We start from the raw sequence: 18,587 nt of genomic DNA, 5'->3' as shown, positions 1-18,587 counted from the left end.
TGTTTTGTTTTTATGAATTACTCTTTCCTTGAACTAGGCTAGTAAGATATATTTATGTATATGTATTTCCAAATTGCCAAACATTTTAAGCCAAGATTATTGAAAGTTAAAGGTTACTGTGAATGAGCAATGTGTTTTCCATAGTATTGATATATTGAGAAAAAAGTAACATTTATAAATATATATAAATGTATGCTTCAGGGAGTTGTTGAAGTTAAACATTTATAAATGAATATAAAAATACCCATTCAGTTTAAACAGAAGAAGGAAACTCAGCGTTGTATTTATTTAGAAGAGAATGGACTTGAGTTCTAATAGAAAACACTGCTGATTCGCTTATATTGTTCGTAACTACTGATTCATATTTTAGTTTTTTAACTTAAAGTAACTCTACCCAGCTAACCATTGTAAGAAACACTGTTGGGAAAAGAAAGAAGAAAGAAAGAAAGGATAAAGAAAAGCAGGAGACACCCACCCCTACCCAAAATTAAAGCAGAGATGATTTAGGTGAATTATAAACGACGACAGTGTAACTTTTGGGGGACCACTTCCATCACACATGCCTAAGGAAGACTGTGGTGGGGAAGGAGAGTTTCAGATGGAAATCAGATTCTGAGGAGATGCAAAGCAAAATTATATAATCTTTGCCTGTCACATATAGTGTGTTTGGAAAGATGAATATTTCTGCTACAATGTAACATGCAAAGCAAAACTTAGTAGAGGAGCGCTGCATCCCCCCAGCCCCCGCCTAATTCTTAGTTTAAATCTGGACAGCTTCTCACTCCAGCCAGCCAGTGATTTCAAATATATGCAGCCCATTCTTGCCAGATGAAGAACATATTTCCTATTTTTGCTGCCAAGCCTGGTCTCCAGGCTCCTGAGTCATATGAGCTTCCAACCCTCTCGGGTTTTTCCTGGCGTCTCAGGGGCTCCTTGCCAGTCTCACCCAGTGTTACTTGCGTTGCCTTTCTAGGGTGGGGACCCTCTATCACTTAGAGATCTTGCCTCTGTCCTGGGTGCACATTTAATAAGAGAGCCAGTGCCCTGGCACCTCAGTATTTGTTTTTTTTTTTTTTAACAAATACAGTTTTGGCTCCTGAGCTTTTTTCCTGTCCTAGTTCACATGTTATTTAAATTCCTTCATAGAATGCAATTTTCTCACATACACCACATATTTCAAATGCAGCAGGGGATGGAATAGCGATCAGTACCAGGCATGTTCTTAATTCTGTAGCCTCTAGAGCTTCCCACCGTGTGAACGTCTAAATTTGTCTCTGACATAAACTTAGCTTCCGGTTTTAACTGGAAATAACCAATTTAAGTATTTCATATTAAAACTTTTGTACTCAACTATCATCAAGACAAAACCAAGTGAGTAGATGAACTACAATGTGTGAACCGGAGGGGAAGTTCTAGATAAGAACTGGGAGACACACCCTGACTCGTGCACCTGCAACCACAAAGTGCTGGCTTTCCACAGAGTCCTGACTTGACGATATTTTCTCCCAGAACAGTCTGGTGAACTCAGTATGGCCAGAGAGAGGCCACTGTTGTGTATTTCAAATGTCTGCAGTGCGGGTTGTCACAACTATACGACTAAAGTGATCTGAGCACTGGCCTGGAGTCCCTCCACATTCTTCTCACCCATTTGGAATTTGGGTCAAGTTGCTTAAAATTCTTCTTTAATTCCTTCAGTTGTGAAACTGAAGCTTTGGATGCCGAGGCCATTAATGCTCAGATTGTCTCAGTGTCTAGTGAGGAGGCTCGGCTCGGTGGTTTGCGGGAGTTGGGACATTCATGGGAGGCTGAGCGGGTGGTCTCTATCAAGGCCACCGGATCCCCCCGCACCCACTGTCACTGCAACAGTCTTGGGGATTTATTTATTCCCATGAGGCTTATGGGATCTTAGTTCCCCAGCAAGGATTGAACCCAGGCCCTTGGCAGTGAAAACACAAAGTCCTAATCACTGGACCACCAGGGAACTCCTTGTTGTGGGGTTTTTAAATCACTCTTCATACTTTATGATTCTTTGTCAATTGTAAGTTTAAAAAAGGGAAGTCCACAGTTTGCCAGAGAAAGTTGGAAAAGCTCTGCTTCCGTTTCTGAGTTGCTTTCCAGTTTTAACTTCCCACGACTCTGTCCTCCTTCACTTACCCACCGACCTCAGTCCTGCATTCCTGCTTCGCTCACCATCTGTAAAATCCACAAGGAAAGATGCCACCATGATTTATTCCTGCGTGACCAGGCTCAGAGCTCAGCCAGGTGTCGGAGTCAGTGACTGTCACATCAGTGAATGGGCTCCTGCTTGACTAGCACCACTGCGTGCGTGAGAGACACACACCCAGATGCAGCGTGCGACGGCAGCAGCGCGTGGGGTGGCATTGACGTTTGACTCCTCCTGCTTGTGTCCCACTCTGGACCTGGGCGTCCGAGACCTCTGTGCCTCAGCAAACTCTTTGGTCTTCTCTAAGAAAAGATCTGTCAAGGCTGGTGTTACTGCTGGTGGTTATGAGACTGTCGACTTTCCTTATGGCTAGGTACAGGTGTGAGAAAGGAGTCTGGCTCCCTCTTCTAGTTGCCTAAACCCCACCCTTTGCAGAGTGGATTCTGGAGGCGCGTTCTGCACACGCTCTTTCTCTGTCTGCATTCGTGTCTATGCTCATGCCCTCACTGTGCAGGCCTGCCCTGCATCCTTACTATGTGGACGCTGTCCCTGGCCGCATGTCTGAGCTCTGATGGCTTCGTGCTTTGTGGGACCCTGTGGCTGAGGTCCCTTCTTGTACAGAGGTGGGCCTCAGGGGCCAGTTATGGCCGCCACGTCACTGTTGTGCAGTGCTCTGAGAGAGGACCCTGTCCGAGCTGACGGTCTCTGTTAGACGGCCATCCTGTGAGGATGCCGTCTGTACACCCTGGAAGCATGGGTGGAGGGGTGGGGGCGGGCATAACCTGTCCCGCCCAGCCTGTGTCTGTCCCATGCAGTCCTTTCCCTCTTTACAGGCGGAAGTCACACACGTGGAGGGCGAACTTGATTGTTCTTGTCAGCTGGGTCAAGCTCCTCCCCGGTGACGCTCTTTCAGGCTTGGAGCAGGCTTGCCTCCTCTCAGCAGTGCTGCAGTCGTGGCATGCGCACAACAGTGGGGGCCAGGAGACCCGGGCGGGATCCGTGTGGTATCTGGTATCTGTCATCTTCTGTAACACTTATGTGCTTCCTGTGGAGATGGCAGAAGTCGGCGTTTTTGTCTCTCATTTAATCCATCTGGCCTCTCCACGTTGTCTGTGTCTGTCTGGATCAAGATGGAGCTTTGTATTCTGGGACCCATTATCTCTGAGGCCCTACCTGTGTTTGACAGGTCAGGGCATCTACAATCTGCTCCCTCTTCTATGCAAATCATACTTCCCGCCTGGCTCTCAGCAAGAGGCTCCTACAGCCCCCGTCATAAATCAGCTTCTGTTGAAACCAAGAACATGGATGCTACATAAAATTGACTTGTTTTACTTTTGAAAATATAGAGTACAACCCCCACCCCCTTTTTACCCTCTATTAAAAGTCGTCAGCCTTGCTATCATTTCAGGAACAGCTTTCTGTTGAGGTCAAGGAGGTGATACACAGCACAACCAAAGACTGTCCTATTCATTGTACTCTTGATTTTAAGATCTATCCAGTTTACAATTTTAAATGTGAGAACGGTATTCCTTGAAAACATAGAGACAGATTGCGTTTAAGGAGCTTGCCTGCTTTCTTATAGTACTCTTAACAGGAGCTAAGGGGAAAAAAAAAAGCATTGCTCTAAAGTATGCATAACTTAGGTTAGCAGTATGAGATTTGAAGAAACTGAATTTATGTTAGGAAGTTAGCTAATCTGAGAGCTTCAAGATTAATTTTCATTTATTTTGTTAGCTTCAAAATAGTAGATTACACGAGTATCTCAGATTTTTCGACTCTTAGCATGCTCTACATTTCTAGCCATCTTTTGTCACTACTTATTTGAGCCAAAATTATGTAAATTAGGTAGTTATCTTAAGAATCTCCAGCAGATTACCATAAATCTATAGTGGAAGAATTCAGTGTATGGTTTTCAGAAGTACTTTGTAAAGGATTTACCATTTGGTTAATCTATCTTTTTGGATAATTGGATGTTGATCTATTAAAAATATTTATTCTGAAGTGCTGGGAATAAGGATAACCTGTCTAATCCTCTTATGACAATTTGTATACTTAAGTATCACTTGCAGTTTAAGAAAAGGAGCTTTGGATAATTTTAGGACATTTCTGAATGCAATAGAAGTATAACCATGTGACAAAGCCAAAGCTGTCAATTCCTTATATTTCTTTTTTTAGGTGAAAAGTAAGTTAGGCTAAAAGTATGACGAAAAGTCACATCTGAAGCGTCTGAATTATAGATTCCTCATTTGAAGCATTTTCTGATAAGAAAAAAGTATGTAAATATTTGACTAAGATAGTACTTAGGAATTAAATCAGAATGCGTGCCTTGTGATTTGCAGTCCTGCGAGTTTTCTACAATATTAAACAAACTTCCTAATGGGAAAATCCGTTACATTAAAACTGCAATAAAGTATTAATGAGTCATGGGACCTAAAATCTGATATTTAGGCTGTAAGTTTCAGAGAGGCCAAGGGTGCTTCAACCCACTGGGCAAACCAACTCTTGGGAAGCAGTATGGTTAATGGTTAAGGGGCCGTTGTAATGCACAGGTTGCCATGGCACCAAAGCGTGGGGCACCCACTCAGCCCGTGTGGAAGAGGGGAGGGAGGGGAAGCTTCTCACAAGAGGTATGAGTTGAGATGAGTAATCCTGCTTGAGTGGTCTTCATTGGGGTTTGTCGGGAGCTTAGGGAGGGGGACCATCTCTGGACCACCATTATCCTATTGAGGTTGATGTGTGCAGATGAGAGCGTGGTGAGGAGTGAGATGTAAGACATATGCAGAGAACAGCTTGCAGACAGCCTTGTTTAAATAATTTTTGTTCATACTAAGGACCTTAAAGAGCATTTGAAGAATTTCAAGTGAAAGAATATGAGTGTTGGGGCTGTAGAATCGAGGGTGGGTTATTGGGGGTGGGCCGGTAAATAGCAGTGTTGTGGCAAGATTGGTTCTAGGACAGTAATGCGGTAATCCAGGTCAGTAATGATGCTTGGCAAAGCCAGAAGAAAGGAAGAAACTGCATTTACATGCTTAGCATCCCACACATATAGATGGATGATAGTGATGAGGTTTTTCTCACTAGTACCTCCAGGCACAGAAACTTAGAATTATCATCTCACTGCATAATCCCTCCATTACCAAATTTTCTTAATTCTTCTGCATGAAATCTCATAATTTCACTCCTTCTACCCAATCCAGCCCCAGTTCTCATTATTTAATATCTGAAGTTACTATTAGGATCTCATAACTGGTCTGACTGTCTCTCTATTTGCTGAGTAAGCTCTGGAGTCACACTGTCCTCACGGTCCTTCAAGCTCCCGTATGCGTTCTCATCCAGACCACGTGTCGTCCCTGAGGTTTGTCTTCCCCCTGCCCTGACTGTCCCCTACCCTCTCCTGTAGATGACTGTTGTCTTCCTTCTTCAAGACACTTTCCCCCAACCTAGCTGGTTTCCCCTTGACTTTCTAGAGCTCTGAGTATGGGCGTTCCCTGACTTAACAGTGGTTCAACTTAGGATTTTTTGACTTTACAGTGGTTTGAAAGTGACGTGGTTTTAGTAGAAATTGTACATCTAACTTTCAACTTGGGTCTTTTCCTGGCTGGTGATAATGCAGATTTTCTCTGGAGATGATGGGCAGTGGCAGCAGCTTCAGCTCCCAGTCAACCATGTGATCACAAAGGAAACAGCAGCTCCCAGCCAGCCATGTGATCATAAAGGAAACAGCCCCAAACCATTCTGGTTTTCACTTTCAGTACTGTAGTCGCTAAATTACATGAGACATTTGACACTTTGTTATAACTTAGGCCCTGTGTTAGATGACTGAGCCCAATTGTGGGCTAATGTCAGTGTTCGGAGCACTTTTAAGGTAGATGAGCCTAAGCTGTGATGTTTGGTAGGTTAGGTATATTCTGTACATTTTTGACTTCGGTATTTTCCATTTATGCTGAAGTTTATCGTGCCATAACCCCACTAGAAGTTAAGGGAAATCTGTATACAGATGTGTATGAGCCTTCTTAGTATTTTTATAACATCGAGGAATTTTTATGGATCTCTCAATAAGGGTTGCATGGCATGGGAGAGAAGAACACTGACTTTTAGGGGACAGTCATTTTGACTTCTCATTAAATAGCAAAGCTCACCTTTCACTGTTCCATCACATTTGCACATTCTTATGTTGTTCTTTATTTTTGCTCTTGTTTTCCCACTTAAAAGAGTCAGAGCAGTGACCTGGACTCCCTTTCCTTGACACCATAAATTTTTTGTATATGTTAAAATATACATTTGACACCAGTTGAATCCATGATAAAAATAAAATTCTTAGTGGCAATTCCAACAGTGGGATTATAAGTGCTACTGTTTTCACTGTGTAGTCAGTCCATTGGGTCTGTTGAAAGGAAAGCCTTCAGCTTCTTTATACGTTGTTCTCTGTGGACAGGAAACAGTACCCATTATAGATCATTATTTGAATGTGAAATTTAATTATACACTGAAAGCAAATTTACAAAGGTTCAGAAACTGGAGGGTCTGACCGCCCTTGTATTTGTTCTGCTACATTCTCTTGGACAGGGAGAGATAGAGGAAGTGACATTCTACCAAGATCTTCAGCAACATTCTGCCTGTTTGTTTGAAGGGAGGCATTAAAGGAAACTTTAGAACATAAAGTAGAAATGAAGAATTGTTTTTGGTAATAAGTCTTAATCTCTAGAAGTGTGATTTTATTGTTTTTGTTCTCTCTACTCCTTACCCCTATGTAAACTAAGTGTTTTTTTTTTTTTTTTTTAGTGAAATAATCTAATTTTAGAACACTGGGTTTTAGGAATCAACTATTTGAACATTCCTCCAGTTACAGAAACCCCTTCTCTAAGACCGCTGATAAATGTCAACCACTTCCTTCGTGCCTTTTTCTCCTTTCAGTCATACTCTCTGTTCTTCATAATATCAGTTATTATTCTCACCCCACATTTTAGTGTAAAAGCTGTTTAATTCTTCGTGTGTCTTGCCAGCTTTGTGTGTGTGTGTGTGTTTTTCAAATGTTCTGAAAAAGCTAAGTTTTTCCATTGCCAAGAGCTCATCATTCTAATGTTAAAAGTCAGGGTCCAGAAAAGCAGATCCTATTATTCGACACCATCTGTGTCACTAGCTGTTCATTTCCTACATCTTTTATTCCTTTTCCAAAGTCAATATTCCACTAAAATAAGAAACAAAGATAACATATATTTATTAATAATAAAAATTTCTTAAATACTATACTGGACTTTGCAGTACCTGGGAGTTCAGTCCTCATTTATTTTTATTACACTGTATTTTAACTAACATTAGTCAGTAGAAATTGGTAGTGGTCAGTGGATTTGCTAAATCTAGTGAAATTTTCCAGTTATTAATGCCACATTTTAACTCATTCATTTAAAATTTTAAGCAGGTAGATTCTGAAGACTGCATGCTCTTGTGTCTAATTACTACCTTTAATCCTTTGTCTTGCAAAGTAAATTGTAAATTACTCAAGAGTATGTGTTTCTTTATTCGATATTGCTATTACTAGAGTAGCTCTTTCTAAACAGGGAGCAATAAAGGATGTTTTTCATATAATGGGCTATTTGTTCAATCTATTCAACAAATATTTAATAACACTCTTTTGAGCTATGCCCTCAAAGGAGAGTACTTGTTCACTGATGAATAAGAAGTAATGTTACCATTTTAATTTTGTATTTCTCTGTTTTTTATTTCTCTAAATGTTTGTACCAACTCATTTCACACTAGTAACAAGTCTGAGCAAATCACTTAATTTTAGTAAAATTGTCAAAGCTGCCTAGAGTGATATTAACTGCTAAATCTTACACTTGTGATAAATAGTACAGTGGATATTCCACAGCTGCTCTGAAGTTTGATTTATGTAATGTACCTATTAAGATGCTTTCAGCTGCATTTAGTAGAAAAATCAGTTTAGACCAGTTCAAACCTTGAGGGAATACACTGTCCTACCTGGTTCTATAGTTGGGCAGCTTTGGGGATTACTGATTACACAGCGTAATGGTGTTATCAAAGCACTGCTATCTTTCTGATCCTTCTGCCACACCATCCACAAGTCAGCTTATCCAGAAGGTAACTGCAGTGCTCAAAATCCTAGTACTTTCTTGATCCCATCCAAGTGAAGGGAGTGAGTCATCTCCCCAAGCATAGAGTATGTCCTTTCAGGGTGTCGGGGCCGTTCCTGTGCTAATAAGAGTGGACAGGGGCAGGGACCCATAGGCCAGGGTAAATCTAGTAATGGATTCATCCCTCAAAGCTGGACCGCATTCCTGAACACAATCAGAGTTCCATTAGAAAGGAGGAAGGGAGAAATAGATTTGGGATGAGCAGGCAACAGAGATCATTACAGTCCCCCAAACTGTATTGCTTCTCAATGGAAAAAAATGGTGAACGACCATGTGGCTTAGAGTCAACTCTTGACAGTGAATTGTGTGTGATGACCAGATTGAATGAAGTGTTTATTTGTGGCAGAAGTTACAGAACTTTGAGGTTCGGTGCACACCTAAGGTCATTTTCCCAATGACTGTTACTATCTAAGGGCTTAATCTTTTCCAAACTTCTTGACCCAGTGCTAATAGGATAACTTGCAGAACTGAGTAGCTGAATTTGTCACATGGAATAGAATTTTAATTGCGCTGTATTTGCATCTGTTGAAAATATGGTAATTAGGTATGTCTTAATTGCAGAATGTGCTGCCTGGAAGAGAAATAAGCAGCTTCATGTTATACCTTCTTTAAAAAGAGAAACTTCAGAATATCTGTCTTTACAGATAATCACATGGGAAAGCAACTGATAGTGTAGTGCATAGAGCAGGTTGAAACAGGCAGAAATGTTCGTCAAAAATAGAAATTTCCATTTGTTTGGAAGGAGGTAATCATCTTTCTTTGGGCAGACTATCTGCAAAAAGAAAGGAAACAATAAAGAGAAAAAAAATGTAAATTTATATAGCATTTAAAATAGTAAATTACCTAAATGTAGGTTTATGATTCATTCTTTCATTGTAATTTACTGTATGAACACAATAGATCAAGTCATTTGTGCATTATATATCACCAGTGCTTTTCTTCCTTGAAAATTGTTTATCTGAATATCTTTTGTGTTTTTTAAGGGAATAAAGTATTTTATTTACCTTATTATAAAGCTGATATGAATTATACAAAGATTGGTTTTAAAACTGAAAACAATTTGAGTAGTCTATCAATGACCTTGAATATATACATTTTTTTTAAAAAATTAAGCATGTGTAACCAATTTACATAAGCTTTTAAAAACCAAAGTAATTCTGCCTAGAAATGGGGTAAAGTGAGATTCTTATTTTTCTCTATCAAATAATTTTAGTGTTTGAAGCATATATAATGTAATACTCTAAAAGAACATCTTATGTTTATACATAGGAAGCCACATATTGCTAAATATTTTTAATTAGTTGGCATTTGAAAGGATTAGTTACACCCATACACCCCCAGAAGAGTTTCTGTGATAGTGTATTATCTAAATCAGAATGTTCAGAACAAGCATAAAGAATTCTCAAATGTACAAGTATTATTGTAAAACAGTCCACTTGCTTTGAGCAGGAAACTGAGCTAGGAGTTTTGATTTTACAAAATGAGGTTACAAAACCTGGAGTTAGTAAATGATTTAATACTAATTTTATTCTGCTTCACCCACTTTTGAAGATAAGTCGTATTACATACACCAGGAAATTATTGGGAATATGAAAGGAATTGGCACCAAATGTGCCTTCAGCATATAGTTAGTTATGAAGGCGCTGCCTTTTTTCTGTGTCAGAGCCAAGAGCAGACATATGCCCCGTGTGCTTCTGCCAAAACTATTAGGCAGAAAACTAGCAGAATCGCTTCTGATCTTCCATTCATGATTTATGATAATGGTCGCTGTGGAAGACGAAGTCATTTATGTTTATTGAGCTCGTTTTTTTGTTTATAGTTTCAGACATTGTAGAGGGTCATACAATCCATTAGACAATATGTACAGCATTAACAATAATAGTTAAAACCCTACCAGAAACTGATGAGATAACCAAGAGCAACGACCTCCCTGTGGCTACTGTCACTGGGGTGTGGCTGGTGTTGTCAGGCTTAATGAGAGGAACATAGGCATCATTCTGAAGTCAGAGGATAGTGATATGTGGAGATAAAAGTTTAATATGTGGGTAAAAGTTTGTCTGGTTGGGATAAAGTCATGAGTCAAGTTTACCACTACTCTTTCTGTGAAACAGTCATTCATAGGCAGCTTCTGTCTGGCCAGTGGTCCTCATTTTAGAAGCTTAGAGAGTGGGAAACAGACCTGTGATTGTATCATATGAGAAGTACAATCATAAAATTTGTACAAAGCACTTTGGACAGGTAGGTAAAATGAGTTTTGCCTGCAGGACTTGTAGAATATTGACTAGCATCCCTTTATCTGGGTCTTCCCTGGTGGCTAAGAGGTTAAACCATCTGCCTGCAATGTGGGAGACCTGGGTTTGATCCCTGGGTTGGGAAGTTCCCCTGGAGAAGGAAATGGCAACCCACTCCAGAATTCTTGCCTGGAGAATCCCATGAACAGAGGAGCCTGGTGAGCTACAGTCCATGGGGTCGCAAAGAGTCGGGCACGACTGAGCGACCTGACTTACTTACTCCCTGTATCTAACTTGAGTATATATATAGGTTTTGTAGCTCCTGAGTACTTTTGAGAACTGTCTTTTCATGATTTGGTCCATTGCCTCCAAGTCGAGGCCACACTCATTTCCCACAAAATGTGGAAGCAGTAGTTTGTAACCAGATAGAGCACAGCGAAGTTCAAGGATGTTTTCAGACAAGAGGCTGCAACCCTGCTTAAGCTATATTTTACATTCTCTTGGGGAGCACCCACTGGAAAAGGCTATACAGTGAGACCTCCCTGGGCCAGGACCATTATTCTTTCCCTGCTCTGTGTGTACAACACAACAATCACAGCCTTAACTCAGCAGTTATTTGTAAGGCTATGGATTTTCTCTAGCAATGTCCATCTGAAAGTTGGAACTGGCTTTTTCTAACAAACCCTCTCAATTCCTATTTCCATATGAACTGACAGAGACTAAAATGATCAGCTTTTGAAAATGCGTGCTTGTCCCTTGGAGGAGGAGAGTGGCTCCCAGTTAGTTACCCCAGTGCAGAGGGAAGCCAGCCTTGCTTTGGTTGGAAGCCTGTCCTTGAGTCCCTGTGCACACTGGTTCTAACCACGGGAGTGATTTCCTCAGTAGCAGCTACTAGTCACAGGGCTGGACGACCACATGAGACTGGCAGTGGGTTTCTTGAGACACGGTGCTGGCTGCTGGAATGATCTTCTGGGCAGAGAGTGGAGTGACTGGATGATAGATGACCTGCATCCATGCTAAATGAAGCATGGGATTGAGCAATCACAAACAGAGTTGATCAAAGAAACATGTGAAGGTCTGGCTGAGGTACAACTGTGCCAGAATATAGTACAGAGAGCCCCACACTGGCGGTGTGCTGGCCCCAAACCTCTGTTTCCTTAGCAAGAAATGGAAGATGTTGGTCTAAGTGACTTCCAAAGTACCTTTTGGATTTAGACACAGTGGTATTTTTACTCTTTGGCTGTAGACTGGGATGGTATGGAAAATAGGTTGCCTCATATTTTTAATCAAATGTGAAAACAAAAGAATTCTACACTTTCTTTGGTTATTAGCTAAATAATTAGCATTAAAATTTTTTTAAACTTGGTTAAGGTTGTACCTTAACCAAGTTTACATCATTTGTTAGTATCTTCTAAGATCTGTGTACATCATTTGTTAGTATCATCTAAGATCTGTGAGAGTTTAATAGGACACTAAGATACTAAGATGTTGTTTTTTTTAATTTGATTTTTATTTCACAATAGAACATAGTTTATTTGCGATGTTGTGTTAGTTTCCAGTGTACAGCAAAGTGATTCAGTGATATATATACATATATCCATACTTTTTCAGATGTTTTTCCCATATAGGTTATTAAAGAATATTGGACAGAGTCCCCTTTGCTATATAGTGGGTCCTTGTTGGTTATATATTTTATGTATAATAGCATGTATATTTTACAAACTTCTAATTTATCCCTCCCCCCACTCTTCCCCTTTTGTAATCCTAAGGTTGTTTTCCAAGGCTGTGAATGTTTCTGTCTTGTAAATAAGATGATACTGAGACTGGTCTTCTTATACTCGTAATTTTGTGTATTGCTAACTCAAGTTCTGGTGGAGAGGCAAGACTGAATTTCACTTGAAGGTATATTAACTTGATCTAGAGGTTGGTTCTTTGTGAAAGATTTCTGTCTTATATGGTTCTGTGTTAAAAGAAGCTCAAAAACACTGATTCCTACTTTTTTTGTTGATGCAGGGGGGTGGAAATGACCTCAGATTTCAAGCGGTACCCTGGAGCCCCAATAATTCTTACTATATTTGGAAAAACCTTAGGCAACTAATCTGGAAAAGGATTTATGAGGATGGCTGTGCGTGTGTACATCTATTGCGTCCTAAAATAGAAATCCTGAAGCTCTTTTGGAGGTGGAGACTTGTCATTCTTTCAAATGCAAAAGGTTTTGGGGGTACCATTGGACCATATGCTGACTAAGTGTTGCTTCAAAGGATGGAATATTGTTATCACTAAAGTATAGCTTTTATCTGCAAAGTTCAAAGGACTGTGAGGCTGTGGATTTATGCCTTCATGGCTCCATCCACCTCTCTGTTCACCTATCATTGTGTCAACCAAAACGCAACATTATTTCAGATTAGAACATATAGTAACATTGGCTTGTAATGCTGGCCTCACAATAACAATGTAGTACTATATAAGGAAAAAGTTAGAGAGGCTGTGAACATCCACTCTTCTCTATGCAGAAACCACAAACGGGCATATTTGGGAGGCTGAGGAAAGAAGTCCTGTGTTGACATTGGTGTGCTTACTAGTGAGGGGTGCAACTGAACAAATCCATGAGGGGCTGGGGTGGAGCTTCATCCCCCTTACACAGGAGGAAAGGAAACTGTTGGTGAGAGGCTGCTTGTTTTCATTTTGCAAATGTGATACTGAGGATCTTTGGGGTCAGCTGTGTGATGAGGGCTTGCTTATCCCCACAGCAGTACAGGCTCCGTATCAACATGAGGGAATCCATCTGGTCTGGGACTCAGATTACTATCACTATACTAATACTATACCATTACTAATAATATATTGTTGCTATTACTAATGCTATACTGTTACCATTGCTATTACTGTTACTATGACTATTACTCTCTTACCCTTGGCCCGTCATCTTCATGCAGGAGTACACACATGCATGGTGGTCATCTACATCACGTGTTCCATTCTAATTCTACGCAGGATAAACAGTGTTTGCAAGCCTCATTGGAAATATGGGAAAGAAACCCTCACACTACTTCAACCTCTTTATTTTTATCCCTTTGGTTCCCCATGTGCCTTATCTTTTTTGTGTGTTTGTTTCCTTTTAAGTGGAAGAAGACACGGAAGAAAGTTCGAGATCAGGAAGGGAATCTGTATCCACAGCCAGCGACCAGCCTTCCCACTCTCTGGAGAGACAGATGAATGGAAACCAAGACAGAGGCGAGAAGCCCGATCGGAGGAAAGAGAAAATAGGCAAAGAAAAGAAGAAAGACAGAGACAAGGAGAAGGAGAAGATGAAAGCCAAGAAGGGGAAGCTGAGGGGCTTGGGAGACATGTTCAGGTAGGTGCTACCGGGCGGGGCTGGCCCGTCCCCACTGTGAGTGCCAGGCCAGCGCCAGATGTGAGGACTTTGAGGTCAGCTGAGACTCCTCTCTAACTCCCAGGTTTCATTGCCGTGTTTTTACTTTCTTAAGGATTTCACTGGAGCTATTTCAGACCCTTTTAAAGTGCCTGAAAGATGCTATCTTGCCAACCATGTAAATAACTGTTGAGAGGAAGGAGGGACAGAGACAAAGGGCCCTCACAGCCCCTGTTTATTCTTTTGTGTGTGTGAACAATGGTTCATTGTTGACACTGAACATGGAGCTCAAGTTAGTGGTAGTGCATAAAGGCTCATTAATAACAAGTCTAAAAAAATGTTACAAATAGAGCTTCAATTAAGCTGTGTTGATTAATTTAATACTTATTGCTTCAGTCAGTAAAGATTTCATTAAATGCAGTCTCTGGCTGTTTCCTGACAGTTGTTTTTGTGCCCCTAAATTATACTCTAGGATTACTTAGCATATCATTTTTTTTACAAATCATGGCTACACAATAAAAGTGACAAGTTGTTCAGAAGTTGCTCTGAAACTCTCCCATAAATGTTCATTGGAGGTGATTTATAATATTCAGGTATTTAATGTTAAATATAAAGATTGCTTGATTGTTCCATAAATTAAAACCCTAAACATATCAAGATGATGGTTTAAAATTGAAAACAGATGGTATCACCACTTAACTCTTCAAAAAGTCGTTATCCTGCATTATGAATCCCTTCCTTTTAGCTTTTTTTAATTGTAAAATGTGAACAAGAGTTTTTATTTTCATAGAATTTCCTGATTTATGGTCCTGGGGTTGACCTCAATAACTCAGGGAGTTATAGATAAGTCAAGACCATGAAGTTGAGGACTCAAGCCCAACCTGCAGGCTATACACACACCAGATGTGTCCTGTGGATGGACTCAGCCAGAGCTAAGTCAAGTGCATGGAAGAAGTAAACTATAGGCGTAGATAACACAGAGCTTGGCCCATGAGCAGTATCAGCTTTAAATTAAATACGATCACGTTTCCATATTCAGTGCTTCAGAACACTAGAATTAGCATCCTTTTATACGGGAGTTTTTCTTGTTGATATACCACTCCTCCTGAATGCATTTTTAGTCAGATCATCTTTCATCATTATATTTTCATGTCCAGGGGCACTGATGGATGGAATTGCTCTAACTGCCACTTTATTTCCATTTTGGTGTTAGTCAGAAGGCTTCTCAGCTCATAATCAGGCATCTAAATAACACACAGAAATTAGGCTGTTGCCCATCAATTAACATTGAGGGAATTTGCACCCCTGTCTTCTTTGAATCAAAAACTATGAAATTAGAGGAAACCTCCCCTAAAATGTATACATTTGGCCTGGAGACCAATCCTGCTTCTACAACCCGCTCCTGAGTGAAGTCTTCCTGAAGGCTTGTAGGTGTCCTTCATCAGCCAACCATTATCTGATGGATTCAGTGCTCTGGTCACCTCATGGAATACGAAATAAGCAAAATTCTAGTTTGTTTGTAAATTATTTTAGAAATTTATACATTATTTTAATTAGACATTATTTTTTTCTGTAACTTGCAACTCCAGAATAAGAGAGGCTTTATGGTAGAGTTTTCTTTTTGGGGCTAGAGGAATGGTGAGTGTGGGGGCACTTGGCAAATTTATTTTCTTTCAAAGGGACCCTAAATGCAACCCTATGCAATGTTTTCTGAGCTAAAAGTTCTGTAAAACATGTGGGCTTCCTTGATGGCTCAGTGGTAAAGAATCTATCTGCCAGTGCAGGAGACGGGTTCAATTCCTGGGTCAGGAAGCTCCCTGGAGGAGGAAATGGCAACCCACTCCAGTATTTTTGCCTGGGAAATCCCACGCACAGAGGAGCCTGGTGGGCTACAGTCCACAGGGTTGCCAAGAGTTGGACACAACTTAGCGACTGCAAACATGTACACTAGATCAAATGCTATAGGTTATGCCTCTAACCTGTAGTGAAAGCCAGCTCTGTGACAATGACGACTGATTTGTAACTTCAGAGGCCTGAGTGTTCTTGAAAATCACATTTTTTGTTTAAGTGCAGCCTGAAAGTTTTTTCCTAAAAACTAAGTTTATAGCCTCCCAATGCTTAAGAATGGCTACTGAGAAACACATGGACATTCACACTTTTCTGGGACAGATATGCTGGAGTAAGCTCATGCTGACTTGTGAGAGTTGATCAATTTTGGAAATTTTGCCACTGACTGTTAAACCCAGCCATTATTAAAAATTAGATAACTTCTATGACAAAGATAACGACTACTCAAAACTCATCACTTCCTAATCCTTTTATTATATACTATGATCTCTGCTTTTTAGGTGATTTATGCCCACTGTATCGGCAGAGCGCTGATGCTACATGCAGGCAGCTTCAAATTAGCTGTGTCGGGAGTCCTTTTACCCCAGGAAGTGTATGAATTCCACAAAAAAGTTTATTTTTTCCTCCCAGGAGAGCCACACACCACCACATGGACAATGCAGATATATCCGAACAGGTTGCAGTAACTTGTCGAGTTCCCTAGAACGTGGCTCTCTTCCCACTGGTTTTCTTTAGGGAAATGATTGAAGCTTGCCGAATACACCTCCTTGAAAATGAGTTGAGGACCCTTTATTAGAGTAAAATAAACTTTTTCTTTGGTTGTCTATTGGCACTCCTTCATACCATTATGATATGCCCTTAGTATTTGAGAAGACTCTGAAAGCACTGTTAGATTTTTCAAAGCATTTTTTATACTGCCTCCATACCTACTAAATCTAATTATTTGAGACTAAATAGACTTTTGGGTTGATTCTTTTATGTTTCCTTTTTTTTTGTAACAACAAAGGGGAAGATAGTAAGATTTAAAATGAATCTCTTCCTTTTTTTTTTGTTCTGTTGAGGAAAACAGGATGAGATTCTTTTAGTGCTGTTGCTTTAAAATACCTTAATCAAAAAGTGTATGTGCATTTAATTTCTTAGAACACTTTGTAAGGAGATGCGGGGTGTGTGTGGTGGGGGATGTTATGATTTGTTTCTGTTTTTGGTTAACAGAAAGCAAAGAGTAAGGGTAAGGAGCATTAGATGTTACATGTCTGGCTTTTTAGGCATGTGAACTTTTTCTTTTTAGTCTCTTGAGGGAATGATATACTTTCCTTCAAGTTAGGCTCGCAGGCTCTGCTCCCCACCATCCCCTTCCCCTGCTCCCAAAACACACACACACTCTCTTCCTTCCCCTGTAAGTTGTCTGTGAGTTTTGGTTACATTTGATGAGGGCCAAATAGATATACCATATTTTTAAAAAATTTTGTTATTGGAGTGTGATTGCTTTACAGTGCTGTGTTTCTGCTATACAACTGAATCAGCTCTCTGTATACGTACATCCCCTCCCTCTCGAGCCTCCCTGCCATCCCACCCCTCTCAGTTATCACAGAGCACGGAGCTGAGCTCCCTGTGCGACATAGCAGCTTTCCACTAGCTTCCGTTTTACACATGGTAATATATATATATTTTAAAACTGTACTGCAGGAATCCATGGCACCCTGAATAGGTATTTTTATTCGTTGGTCTATACAGATGACATGGTTTTCTACTTTGAGTATTGAATAGTAGTCATAAAAATGGTTTAATTATTGATAAACAGCTCTAGGAAAGAATATTGGGAGTCATATTTATATGTCTGCTTATAAATTATGGAGTATATGAAATGCAAAAGCTACCTTAATGCAAGTTTTAAATCACAAATTTAAATCTATAAGGAATCAAGTGACAAATGTAAAGTGTTCCTTGTTTGTATGAATTTGTCCTTGTATGACATCTTCTCTTGCCCCAAAGGCACTCCCACAGCCTTAATTAAAATGGCTTTGGATCTGAGAAACCCGGGTTTCTCTACGAAACAGATAAACATGACTTTGTTGATGTGATCATTCTTTGTGAAAGTGCAGGGCAGAAGGAGGGTCTGATTTAGAGCCTTCGTTCTTTTTCGAATATCATGGAATTGTCTGCCCTCTGATATCACAGATTCCTTTGGATATTCTGGTTCTCGAATGCTTGGCTATTCAAATTTAATACCATAAAATGTTTCCTAGAATTCTGCAATTGTCTGAAATTGCCACCAAAGAGGGAACTAAGTCTATCCTTTAGGAGGAGAGAGATCTGTTGTTTAATGTTTTAAATGTGTCTACTTTTCAAAGAAAGCAACAGCATCATTAAGCAATGTGTTTTTTGGTGAGTTTCCATCTCCAGAATGAAATAATCAAAAAGAAAATAAACTCCCTTATTTGGGACAGTATGTTCAGATAGTAAGCACTTAAAATTGATGTATTCCCCGCTTTTCACCCTGGAATAAGTGTAATTTGATGCTACTTTGCCTGAAAAATTAGAATCATTCTCAATGTCATAGAATTGTCTGCCGTCTAAAATTGAAGCTTCCTGGACGTGATCCCACTCATGCCTCATAAGGGTGCTTCGTTTGCTGTTGTGACACATGACGGCTGAGGGCCCGTCGCCCCCTGGACCATGAAAGCAAAAACCATGGTGCTTTGTCACCATTAAAATTGAATCCTCCAATTACATTGACAATGATTCCCTGGGTCCCTCCAGCATGGTTTTATCCTGTTCTGTACGAGGTAAAGGATAATTTCGTTTGAAACCTTGTTTGG

At 40.2% G+C, this 18,587-nt stretch overlaps 1 protein-coding gene across 20 annotated transcripts in view; it reads left to right on the top strand.

The window, feature by feature from the left end:
• The window catches only part of PARD3 (par-3 family cell polarity regulator), a 588,875-nt gene that overhangs the window by 391,415 nt on the left and 178,873 nt on the right, over nucleotides 1-18,587 (top strand). For all 20 annotated transcript variants that reach the window (XM_027560026.1, XM_027560020.1, XM_027560017.1 and 17 more), the window contains one exon: nucleotides 13,671-13,902. In XM_027560026.1, coding sequence (XP_027415827.1) covers nucleotides 13,671-13,902 — 232 coding nt within the window. The remainder of the gene's footprint in view (nucleotides 1-13,670; nucleotides 13,903-18,587) is intronic.

This window comes from Bos indicus x Bos taurus, chromosome 13 (assembly GCF_003369695.1).
Source record: "Bos indicus x Bos taurus breed Angus x Brahman F1 hybrid chromosome 13, Bos_hybrid_MaternalHap_v2.0, whole genome shotgun sequence".
Classification (NCBI taxonomy): domain Eukaryota; kingdom Metazoa; phylum Chordata; class Mammalia; order Artiodactyla; family Bovidae; genus Bos; species Bos indicus x Bos taurus.
The sequence above is the reverse complement of the archived record's forward strand: the minus strand, read 5'-3'. Positions and strand labels throughout refer to the sequence as shown.